General features: G+C 57.9%; 1 protein-coding gene across 2 annotated transcripts in view; it reads left to right on the forward strand.

Annotated features, from left to right (window-relative positions):
• Positions 1-2188: 2188 nt before the first annotated feature.
• XPO6 (exportin 6) overlaps positions 2189-12254 on the forward strand; it is a 50196-nt gene continuing 40130 nt past the window's right edge. For both annotated transcript variants that reach the window (XM_064153242.1, XM_064153243.1), the window contains exon 1: positions 2189-2586. In XM_064153242.1, coding sequence (XP_064009312.1) covers positions 2584-2586 — 3 coding nt within the window. In that variant the 5' untranslated portion in view covers positions 2189-2583. The remainder of the gene's footprint in view (positions 2587-12254) is intronic.

The following is a 12254-nucleotide window of genomic DNA, read 5'->3' on the forward strand; positions in this document are numbered from 1 at the left end:
TTAGCTGCCTCGCAGCGCCCATTGCAGCCTGGCACTGAGAGGAGGGCTCCGAGTCCATGCTGCTGCTGCATGGCCCCCGGGATGTCTGCCAGCTACTCCCCTGGGTAGGACCTTGTCCAGGGGAGCCCAGGCTCAAGCGTCCTCCCGTGCCACCACCTGAGCTCTGCCTGTCCCCTCCCAAAGTCACAGAAGAGCAACCTTGCAGTGCCTGAATGGGCTACAAGCAGGCTGCAGAGGGACTGTGCCCAAGAGCCTGCAGGGACAGGGACAGAGTCATGGTTTGAAATGAGATCAGAGCAGATTGAGACTGGATGTGAGAAACAAGTTCTGCAGCAGGAGGCTGCTGGAGGACTGCAACAGGTTGCCCAGGGAGGTGGTTGAGGCCTCATGCCTGGAGATCCTCAAGATGAGGCTGGATAGGGCTGTGGGCAACCTGCTCTAGTGGAGGATGTCCCTGCTGAGTGCAGGAGGTTGGGCTGGATGAGCTCTGGAGGTCCCTTCCAACCCAGAGCAATTCGTGACTGTGATTCTTTGATCTGAGAGGTGCAGGAGGGCAGCTTCTTGCATTGCCTGGGTGGGGCTGGAACTCCTGGTAGCAGGGAGGGACAGACTCTGAACTCTGTGCATCCTTTAGAAAAGCCCTAGCCCAAAATAGGCCTTTCCTGTCCTGCTTGTAACAGGAGTGGAGCACCAAGAGATGGTGGGCTGAGGAGGAAGGGGACCCATGGAGGGGAGAGATGTTTGGGAGCATCCTGCCCCGGATCAGCAGCTGAGGGGGGGGCTAATTAATTATGGCCCAGGGAGGCCACATCTGGAGCCTGGGTCCAGTTCTGGTTCCCCATTTGAGGAGAGACAGAGAACTGCTGGGGAGAGTCCAGGGCAGGCTGCAAAGCTGCTGAGGGGCCTGGAGCAGCTCTGGGAGGAGCAAAGGCTGAGAGCCCTGGGGCTGAGAGCCTGCAGAAGAGCAGCCCCAGAGGGCATCTGAGCAATGCTCAGCAAGAGCTAAAGGAGCTGTGGGGGGCAAGAGGCTGGGGCCAGGCTCTTGTCAGTGGTGCCCAGGGAAAGGGCAATGGGCACAGAGTGGCAGCCAGGAGGTTGCATCTGAGCAGGAGGAGAAAGTTGTTTGTTGTGAGGGTGCTGGAGGCCTGGAGCAGGCTGCCCAGAGAGGCTGTGGAGTGTCCCTGTGTGGAGAGCTTCCAAGGGCAGCTGGGCACTGTGCTGCTGGGCAACTGCTGTAGGTGCCCTGCTTTGGCAGGGGGTTGAGCTGGATGATCTCCAGAGGTCCCTTCCCACCCCACCCTGCTGGGGTGCTGGGATTTGTACTTTCCACAGGTGCTTGCACTCAGAGCCTTTCCCTGCTGCATTTCCATAGCTCACAGAGAGACAGTGTTTGGGGTTTGCTCCAGAAAGCTTCCCCCCACCTTTCAGAGCAGCTCTGCTGTCCCTTCTGCAGCACCATTAAAGCCTTGCCTCAAGGTTTCCGAGGTGGCAGGGCAGCGAGATGCTTATTTGCACATCGAATCGGGAAGGAATTCCACCTCAGTTTGTGGTGGGAGCAACGAAAGAAGATGGATGGGGACAGGCGGTGGGGTGGGGTGGGATGGTAGACGTTGCCAGCTGCCATCTTGGCATTAGGCTCAGACTAATGGGAGGTCAAGAGGCAGCACACAGCCCAAGGTCCTGACCCAGACTCAGACCCTGACCCAAGGCCAAGCTCAATGACACCAACTCAGACTCAGTCAGGTCCAGGTGAAGACCCAAACCCAGAAACCCGGGCCCAAGCGCAGACTCAGGCACCGACCCATACTCGGGGTCAGACTGAGAACCCGCCGCAGGCTAAGTCCCGCCGCCCGCCGGGTCCCGCCAGCCCTGCCCGTGCCCAGCGGCTGGCCGCTCAGCCCCGCCCTCCGGGGGCGTGTCCGAGGGACGTGCCCCGCCCCCCGCTTCCTCTTCCTGCTGGGCGGGAAGCGTCCCTTGCGCACGCGCAGCGCGCCCGGGCAGGCCGAGCGCAGGTCCGGGCGGAGACCTTCCCCCGCCCCAGTGCCCACCCCTGGCTGTGCCGCGCCCTTCTCCAAGATGGCGGCGGCGGCGCGTCTGCCCACACTGCGCATGCGCCAGCGCCGCCGCCTGGGCCGCGATTGGCTGCGGGCCGCGGCGGTGCCTTCCGGCGGGAGGGCGGGGCGGGGCGGGGCCGGCAGTGCCGCCTCCCGGTGCGCGGCAGGATGCGCCTGGCGTAACCCCCGGCCGCACCGACAGCCCTCGTGCCGTGCTTTTTTCCCGTCCGGTCCGGCTCCTTCCCTCGGCCGGCCGGCACCGCGCCCGTCCCGCCCTCCTGGGCCTGTCTTCCACCAGCCCTTCCCGCTGCCCCGGGGCTCCCCGTTCCCGCCTGTCGGGGGAGGCCCAGGGGCTGGGAGGCAGCGGCAGCCCTCTCTGAGGGGAGAGGCAGCCAGTGGTAGTCCTGGGGCTCCGTGTCCGACGGGGGCTTCGCCGGTGAATGGGCGGGGAGGCCCCGCCGCCGGCGGCCATGAGATGAACGGAGCGCGGTGCCCTGCCTAGAGCCGCCCCGCGGGACCGCCGGCAGCCATGGTGAGTGCAGGCGGGGAGAGGGGCTGCCGCGGTAACCACCGGAGCGGCGACTGCTGCGCTTCCGCGGAGCCTGCGGCCTGTCCCGGGCCCGCCAGCTCTCGGGGCCTGCCTCCGGCTCGGGGACGGGCGGCCTGGGGCCTGCTGCGGGCTGCCGCGGGGCAGCGGCCCGGCCAGGGGCTGCGAGCTCTAGAGGCCCCGAGGGGCCTGCGGGTGTTGAGGGAGGGAGTTCTTTCTGGGAAGAACGTGTGTAAGCGGGACGTCTTTCCAGGGAGCGTTTGTGCCAGAGCACGGTGAGAGCCGGAGGCTTTCTGCAGTGCCTGCTGTGGGCTTGCCTCGAACATGCTGTAGAAGTGACCTGGTTTTCTTTTTGTGCACAGCAGTGCCGAATTCTGCGGCAGCTTCTGGCCTTGAGCTGCCTTCCAGCAGCAGCTCTAGCGGTGCAATCCCGCCGAGAGACCCGGAGCGGAGCTCTGGCAGGCTTTGATTTGCACACTCTCTTTTTTCCCCTCGCTTGATAAGAGGCAGGAGCAGACATCTTTAATCCGCCGGGGACACACTCAGCTGCCGTGCGGGGCTCGTAGGTGGATTTCTGCCTTCAGGGGCTGCTGATGCTGCTCACTGTCGCCATACCAAGCACTGGCAGTCACCTGCTCTTTTTCCCTTGTTCTACCTGCAGGGAAGACTTTTAACCCCAGATTTAGGAAGTTGGCATAAGGAAGCCACAAACGTAGTTCGCAGTTGGTCAGTAAGAAGAGAGGTGTCTTCAGCAGCCGTGGATTTGCTTTTGGAAGTCTTTCTCCTGTCCTGTGTTGCCTGGACAGTCCCACTGGACACACAGCAGTTACTGGTTGAGCTTTCAGCTCCTTTCTAGCTTAAGATGCCTCACACAGCACAAGGTGAGGCCTGGGGCCTCTTATTCTTGAGGAAGTTGGGATGTTGGTTTGCAGTGGTGAATTCCTTCATCCAGTAGCTGAAATTCACACAGTCATAGGTTGCTTTCGGTTGGAAGGGACCCTCAAAGGTCATCTTGTCCAAACCCCTGTAGGCAGTAGGGACACCTCCAACCAGAGCAGGCTGCACAGGGACGCAGCAAGGGTGACCTCATATGTCTCCAGGGATAGCTTCAACCACCTCCCTGGGCAGCCTGTGCCAGTCTCTCCCCACCCTCACTGTGTAGAGCTTCCTCCTGGTGTTCAGCCTAACTCTGCCCTGCTCCAGTTGCAGACCACTGCCCTCAGCCTGTCCCCACAGGCCCTTCTGAACAGTCCCTCCCCAGCCTGCCTGCAGGTCCCCTGCAGGTACTGAAATGCAGCTCTAAGGTCTGCCTGGACCTTTTTCTTCTCCGTGTTCAACAGCCCCAACCCTCTCAGCCTGTCCCCACAGCAGAGGGTCTGCAGTCTCTGATCATCTTTGTGGCCTCCTCTGGACTTTCTCCAGAAGGTTCATGTCCTAATGGTGTTGAGATCCCCATGTCTGGACACAGCCCTACAGGAATAATCAGATCTTCACGTTGTTTGGTGTGCTGCTCCAGGTGCTGCCTGCTGAGGTGGGACATGGTGCCCTTGATAAATACAAGTAGCACCCTGCTGCTGGGACTGAGTGCATGAGGGATGGACTCCTGTCTTGTCTGCCACAGGTCACAGTTCTTCCTGAACGCTGGCTGTAGAGCAAAGGGTAGTGTTCCTGAGGCAGAGTCCTAGTGGATGCTCCAGAGCATAATGATGCTGCTGTTAAGGTCAGCTTTGGTGCAACAGTTGTGTGAGACAAGCTGCAGCTCTGCACGGGGAAGCAGGCTGCAGAGTGCTGAGCTCCAGAGTCTGCACTTGGAATTGCAGGTGATAAAAACGACTTCTTGGTTTCTCCCTCACCTTCACGTAGCTGCACATTTCACCTGCTCAGTTCCAGCTCCTTTTCCTTTCTCCCTCTCAAGTTGCAGTGTTTAACCCAGCTGCAGGCTGGCTGTGGGAGCTGAGCAGCACTCTTTGGGCTCTGCTGCAGAGTTTGCTGTCTGAGCTCTTCATGTGACTGCTGGGCAAGACTTTCCTTCTGCTCCCATTGCCTTGCAGCTTCTAGCTGGCTGCTGGGGTAACCTCCTTCCTGGAAACAGTTGGAGGAATCTGAAGATGGGATTGCTGTTAGGCACAGTGGGAATAAACAGAAGTGGACTGAGTCCTGTGTCAGAGATACGGGATGGGGGAAGCAGATTTGAGTTGAAGTGAGGTGATGTGGAGGGATGTAAGGAATGGGGGAGAGTCACAGAGTGGGTTGGAAGGGACCTTCAAGATCATCCAGTGCCAACCCCCTGCCATGGGCAGGGACACCTCCCACCAGCCCAGGATGCTCAAGGCCTCATCCAGCCTGGCCTGGAACACCTCCAGGGAGGTTGTGGATCACAGAATGTGATCTTTGGTCACATTTTGTGATCCACAACTTCTCTGGGCAACCTGTGCCAGTCTCTCCTCACCCTCACAGCAAAGAATTTTTTCCTCATCTCCAGTCTAAGGTAGGACTGGGACTTGATTTAACTTGAAAGGGGCACAGTATGAAGTCAGAGTCCCCAGCAAAGGTGGGAGGAGAAACAAGTGCTTAGAAACCATAGGGGGGTGGTGAACAGGAGCCAGTGCAATGCACGTGGATGCCACTCATGGCTCAGAAATCACCAGGCAGGAGAGGAGATTCTGCTCCTGAACTCTGCTGGGACCTCACCTCCAGTGCTGCTGTCCCCATCAGAAGGAGGACTCGGAGATGCTGGAGTGAGGCCAGAGGAGGCCACACAGATGATCCCAGGGCTGCAGCAGCTCTGCTGTGAGCATGAGCTGGGGGTGTGCAGCCTGCAGAGGAGAAGGCTCCAGGGGCACCTCAGAGCTGCCTGCCAGTGCCTGAAAGGATCCTGCAGGAAGGCTGTAGAAGACTTCTGCTGAGCCAGGCCAAGGGGTAATGGTTTGGAGCTGAGGCAGAGCAGGGTTAGAGTGGAGCTGAGGAAGAAGTTCTGCAATGTGAGTGTTCTGAGAGTCTGGCAGAGGCTGCCCAGGGAGACTGTGGCTGCCTCCTGCCTGAGGGTATTCGAGGCCAGGTTGGGTGAGGCCCTGAGCAACCCGGGCTGATGGGAGGTGTCTGTGCCCATGACAGGTGATTGGAGTAGATGAACTCTGACATCCCTTTCAGCCTGAGCCATGCTGTGATTAAAAAGCTATTTGGTTTCACAGGAAGCTTGAATCATTCTTCTGCTTTCTGAGGTCTTCATGAAGAGCAGCCTTGCTGCGGCAAGCTCTGTGGTCACTGTGCTGTGTCTGGTGGTTGCTGTGTGCTTGGGTCAGATCTCACTGCTAATGCTTGTTGAGTGCCTGCTGAACAGCCCTGGTGCAGCTCCTAGGTTGTGGCTGTCTGTGAAGAAGGTGTCAAGGATGGTCCCCTTATGGGATGTCTGCAGAGAAGCAGTGCTGGGAGCCTCAGGCTCAGAGGTTTCTGTGCAGTCAAGCCAGCTGCTAGACCCAGAGAAACCAGCTTCAACCTAGGCACTGAACTGGAATCATGGAATCATTTTCACTGGCAGAACCCTTTCAGCTCATCCAGAGCAACCCTTCTCTAACTGCCCTGGCTGGGGCTAAGCCATGGCCCTCAGCACCACAGCTCTGCCTCCTGAAAACACCTCCAGGGATGGGGATTCAGCCACCTCCCTGGGCAGCCTGAGACAGGCCTTCAGAACCCTTCCAGTGAAGAACTTTCTTATGTCCAACCTAAATCTGACCTGATGCAACCTAAGTCTATTTCCTCTTGTCCTGTGAGGTCAAATTCACAGTGAGGATCACAACCTATAGCCAGATTGGTTGCACACCGTCACAGAATCCTTCAGGCTGGAAGAGACCTTTGAGATCAGAGTCCAAGCCTTACCCAGGCAGTGCCAGGGCACCACTGAGCCATGGCTCTCAGCACCATGTCTTTGAAACCCCTCCAGGGATGGGGTATCCAATACTGCCCTGGGCAGCCTGGGCCAGGCCTGGACAACCCTCAAGGAGAACAAACTGTTCCTCATGGCCAACCTGAACCTCCCCTGGGGCAACTTAAGGCCAATTCCTCTTATCCTGTCACTTCTTCTCTGGGAGCCCAACCTCCATCAGGCTGCAGATTCCTCTCAGGGAGCTGTAGAGAGCAATGAGCTCTGCCCTAAGCCTCCTCTTCTCCAGCCTGCACACCGCCAGCTTCCTCAAGTGCTCCTCCTCATCCCTGTTCTCCGGACCCTTCCCCAGCTCTGTTGCCCTTCTCTGGATCCTCTTCTCCATCTGTAGGTGATGCTGAGCAGGCTGAGGGCTGTGGCAGGCAGGAGGTGCTCAAGCATGGCCAGGAGGTGGCTTTTGCCTGATGGGAAGTTGTAGAGAAGAGGGAGCTGGAGCTTGTGTCCCCCCCTGGCCATGCCTGCTGCCGGCTGCTGTGCAGGTCATACTCACCCTGCTGCAGGTCTGGCAGCTTCCTTTATCACCTTCAGGCCCTTCAGAACCAGAGTCACTCCCTTCTGAGGCTGTCCAGACTGTTCTGCCGGGCAGGCAAACAATGGAATGGGAGCTCTGAAGTTGTGGCCTCAGCTCCAATATCTGCCTTCCTGTTTTAGCCTTTGACTCAGGTCATACCTTTCTCTGCCCCTTTACTGGCCTTGTTTTCTTAGATCATGACACAGGAGCCGGATGCTGCTGAGCTCTCCATGTAGTTGCTTGTTCTGCAGCAGTGCAGGAGCTTGTGTGGCTGGTGGGCAGCTCTGCCTGCTGGGACAATCTTGGCAGCAGCATCTGCCTATGCTGACCCAGTTCTGGGCTCCCCAGTTGAGGAGAGACAGAGAACTGCCGGAGAGAGTCCAGGGGAGGCTGTAAAGCTGCTGAGGGGCCTGGAGCAGCTCTGGGAGGAGCAAAGGCTGAGAGCCCTGGGGCTGAGAGCCTGCAGAAGAGCAGCCCCAGAGGGTATCTGAGCAATGCTCAGCAAGAGCTAAAGGAGATGTGGAGGGCAAGAGGCTGGGGCTAGACTCTTGTCAGTGGTGCCCAGGGCCAGGACAAGAGGCAATGGGCACAAAGTGGCATCCAGGAGGTTGCATCTGAGCAGGAGGAGAAAGTTGTTTGTTGTGAGGGTGCTGGAGGCCTGGAGCAGGCTGCCCAGAGAGGCTGTGGAGTGTCCTTGTGTGGAGAGCTTCCAAGGGCAGCTGGGCACTGTGCTGCTGGGCAACTGCTGTAGGTGCCCTGCTTTGGCAGGGGGTTGAGCTGGATGATCTCCAGAAGTCCCTTCCCTTCCCACCCCACCCTGCTGGGATTCTGTGTGACCCTGAAGCAGGCCTGTGCCCTTCAGAAGGAAGAGGCCCCAGAGCTGAGCCTGTGGCAGTACAGCTGTCTCTGTGGCAGCTGTGGATGCCTCCCTCACGATGGAAGGTGTCCTCTGCAGAAAAGCAGTGTGACTGTCCAGAAAACCTCTCGGGGTCTGCCATAGTTACAACCCATTTGCCACATTTCAAAGCCCTCTCTAGCTAAATGTTGGGCTGAGCCATATCCAGGTGGCCTGAAAGGTGCTAAGAGCTTCAAGGGCTTCTCAGCTACCTTGGAAAGCCTCTTCTTGGTAGTTGAGGGCAGCCTTCTGGGGGATGAGTCCTGGGTGGTGAGGTGTTTGAGTGGAGAAGCATTAAAACCTGGCATGTGCTATAGAGGGATGGCTCAGCCTGTGGGCACCTACAAGCCCTGAGGGGTTTCTTCTGTTCTCCTCTGTCATTTTAATGTGCTTTGGGAGATGTTGCCGCTTAAATCGGGGAGAAGGAGCTGCTGTGTCCTTCCAGATCATTCTCTTGGATCAGTCAGTGGTTTCCTGTAAGGAGCTGTGCTGGGGTCACTGCTGCAGCTCAGCTGTTAGCATAACCAACTAGCCCAGGCTGCCTGGGGCCTCACCCAGCCTGGCCTTGGATACCCCCAGGCAGGAGGCAGCCACAGCCTCCCTGGGCAGCCTGTGCCAGACTCTCAGCACCATCCTCACACTATACAACTTCTTCCTCAGCTCCACTCAAACCCTGCTCTGCCTCACCTCCAACCCATTCCCCCTTGGCCTGACTCAAACACCCTCAGGAGAAGTCCTTTGCAGCCTTCCTGCAGGATCCCTTCAGGCACTGGCAGGCAGCTCTGAGGTCCCCCTGGAGCCTTCTCCTCTGCAGGCTGCACACCCTCAGCTCCCTCAGCCTGTGCTCACAGCAGAGCTGCTGCAGCCCTGGGATCATCTTTGTGGCCTCCTCTGGCCTCACTGCAGCATCTCTGAGACCTCCTTCTGCTGGGGACAGCAGCACTGGAGGCAGGATTGGAGGTGAGGTCTCAGCAGAGCAGAGTCCAGGGGCACAATGCCCCCTCTTGCCCTCTGCCCACACTGCTCTGACTGCAGCCAGCACACAGCTGCCTGCTGGGCTGCAGGAGGGCACTGCTGGCTCCTGGGAGCTGCTCAGCAACCAGCACCCCCAAGGCTGTTTCTCCAGGGCTGCTCTCAAGCCACTCAGCACCCAGCCTGGATTGGTGCCTGGGGTTGGCCTGACCCAGCTGCAGGATGTTGCCCTGTGACCTCATGCAGCTGGCACTTGCCTGCTTCTCCAGCCTGTCAAGATCCTTCTGGATGGATCCCTTGTTTGCCAAAATGAAACCCTTAGAGCAGTGCTGTGAGTCTGTGTTCAGATGCTGCTTACTCAGGCAGCCCCTGGGCTTTTTGGCTGTGTCAGGCATGGAGTGGGGCAGCTTCTCCAGGCTGGGCTGAGGAGCACCTGCACTTCATGAAGGTGTTTTTGCCATCAAGCAGCTCCTTCCCCCTCCTGTTTCCCCCTCCCCTGCATGGTTCATTCCTCTCTTTTTCACTTCCACACTGACAATCTGCATGGAAGCTTTCACTACACCTGAGGTGTTTCAGCTCTTCTAGCAACATCCTGAATTCCTTAACTCCAGCCTGTAATCATCCCTGTTCCCTCTCCAGCCTGCATCATTCCCAAAATCCCATTTCTTTCACCACTTCCTACTCGTGCTCCAAATCATCTCTGCTTTGTTTTTGTGACTGGCTCTGCAAGCCAGGTCTGTATTTTTAGCACTTGGGTTTAATAATTGATGAGGGCTTTGATGGCAGCATGGATTTCTGCTGGAGAGGCATTGTCATGGTGCCTTTCAGTCCCTTCTGTTGGGGAAGCAGCAAGCTCCTCTGGGCTGGGGTTTGTCAGGATGCCAGAGTGCAGAGGATGGAGCCTGCTGGAGGCAGGGCTGGGGCTGCTCTGATTTTTCTCTACCAGAGATCATTCAAGTCTTTGCTGTGCCTGGGTGATGCCAGGTGGCTTCCTCAGGGGTCAGTGCTGGCACCAGTGCTGTTTGACATCTTTGTCAGTGACATAGACTGAGGAATCAGTGCACCCTCAGCAGGTTTGCAGCTGGCACCAAGCTGTGTGGCACAGCTGACTTGCTAAAGGGCAGGGAATCTATGCAGAGGGACCTGGGCAGGCTGCAGAGGTGGCCTGGGAAGGCCAAGTGTAAAGTCCTGCACCTGGGTGAGTGTAGTCCCAAGCACAACTCCAGGCTGGGTGGGGTGAGAGCGGTCCTGAGGAGCAGGACCTAGGGGTCTGGGGTGATGAAAAGCTCAACGTGAGCCTGCAGTGTGAGTGCAGCCCAGACAGCAACTGTGTGCTGGGCTGCAGCAAGAGCAGTGTGGGCAGCAGGGCAAGGGAGGGGATTCTGCTCCTTTGCTCTGCTCTCCTCAGACCCCACCTGGAGTCCTGTGTGCAGCTCTGGAGCCCCCAGCACAAGCAGGACATGGAACTGTTGGAGTGAGTCCAGAGGAGGCCACCAAGATGCTCAGAGGGCTGCAGCAACTCTGCTGTGAGGACAGGCTGAGAGAGTTTGAACTCTGCAGCCTGGAGAAGAGAAGGCTTTGAGGAGACCTTGGAGTGACCTTCCAGTATCTGAAGGGGGCTACAGGAAGTCTGGGGAGGGACTATTGACAAGGTCTGGTAATGCCAGGACAAGGAGTACTGGGTTTAAACTGGCAGAGGGGAGATTGAAACTGGATGTTAGGAAGAAGTTCTTTACAGTGAGGGTGGTGAGACACTGGCACAGGTTGCCCAGGGAGGTTGTGGCTGCTCCCTCCCTGAAGGTGTTCAAGGCCAGGTTGGATGAGGCCTTGAGCAACCTGTTCTAGTGGGAGGTGTCCCTGCCAGTGGTGGGGGGTTGGAACCTGATGAGCTTTGAGATCTCTTCCAGCCTAAACCTGGGCATATTATTCTGTGCCCAGAGGCTTGAGAACCTCTGCTGTGGGGACAGGCTGGGAGGGGTGAGGCTCTTAAGCACAGAGAAGAGAAGGCTCCAGGCAGACCTTAGAGCTGCATTTCAGTATCTGCAGGGGACCTGCAGGCAGGCTGGGGAGGGACTGTTCAGAAGGGCCTGTGGGGACAGGCTGAGGGCAATGGTTTGGAAGTGGAGCAGGGCAGAGTTAGGTTGAACACCAGGAGGAAGCTCTGCACAGTGAGGATGAGGGCCCAGGCTGCCCAGGGTGGTGGTTGAGGCCATCCCTGGAGACATTCAAGCTCAGCCTTGCTGTGTTCCTGAGCAGGCTGCTCTGTCTGGATGTGTCCCTACTGCCTGCAGGCCTTGATCAGGATGCCCTTGGAGGGTCCCTTCCAACCCAATGCGATCTGTGACTGTAACACCAGCACAGGCTCTTCCTAGGCAGTAGCACCACTGCTGCTGTTCTGTGGCCTTTAGGCTGGCTTCTTGCACTGAAGTTTCTCTTCCTGATTGTTTGGCTGCAGCAGTAGCTGCTCTCCAGTGCAGTGTGTTCTGAGCCAAGGTCTGGAAGGGGCACAGTGGAGAGAGCTGCTCCCTGATGGTTGGATTTGTGCCATTCCCCCCTCACCATTGCCTAATTCCATTGCTTAAGGAGAGGTTTGAACTTTCTACAAGGCCTTGGCTTGCTTTTTGCAAGCAACAGCTGATAGGATAAGAGGAAATGGCCTTGAGGTGCCCCAGGGGGAGGTTTAGGTTGGCCATGAGGAACAACTTCTGCCTCTTGAGGGTTGTCCAGGCCTGGTCCAGGCTGCCCAGGGCAGCGTTGGAATCCCTGTGCCTGGAGGGGTTTCAGAGCTGTGTAGCTGTGGTGCTGAGTGCCATGGTCTGGTGTCACCCTGGCACTGCTGAGTTCAGTGTTGGACTGGATGATCTCAGAAGTCTTTCTGAACAGAACCGATTCTGTGATTCCAAATGTGGAAGTGACCAAACCCAGCTGTGATCCCTGAGCACCTCTGCCTGCTGCACAAGTGTGAGGGAGCTGCTCAGTGCTAAGGCTGCCTCTGCCCACTCCCCCAACCTCAGGGCTGCACCAGGCACTCCTCTGCCCCCCCTGCCCCAGCACACCAGGAGCAACAGTCTGTGATGGGGCAAAGGTGAAGGAGCAGAAGGCAGCTCTGCAGCAAAATTCTAGCTGCTTTCTCTTGTTCCCTGCTGGTGGTGTTGACCAAAGTCCAGTGGTGTGTAGGCCTATGGCAGACCCCTGGTCCCGACAAGGATGATGTCATGGACTGCTTTGGGTTGAAGGGACATTGCAAGGTCCAGCCTCCTGCATTCATCAGGGATAGCTGCATCTGGAGCAGGTTCATCAGAGCTCCAAATTACCTGACCTGCAGTGGTGCCAGC

Source organism: Pogoniulus pusillus, chromosome 13, assembly GCF_015220805.1.
Source record: "Pogoniulus pusillus isolate bPogPus1 chromosome 13, bPogPus1.pri, whole genome shotgun sequence".
Lineage (NCBI taxonomy): Eukaryota > Metazoa > Chordata > Aves > Piciformes > Lybiidae > Pogoniulus > Pogoniulus pusillus.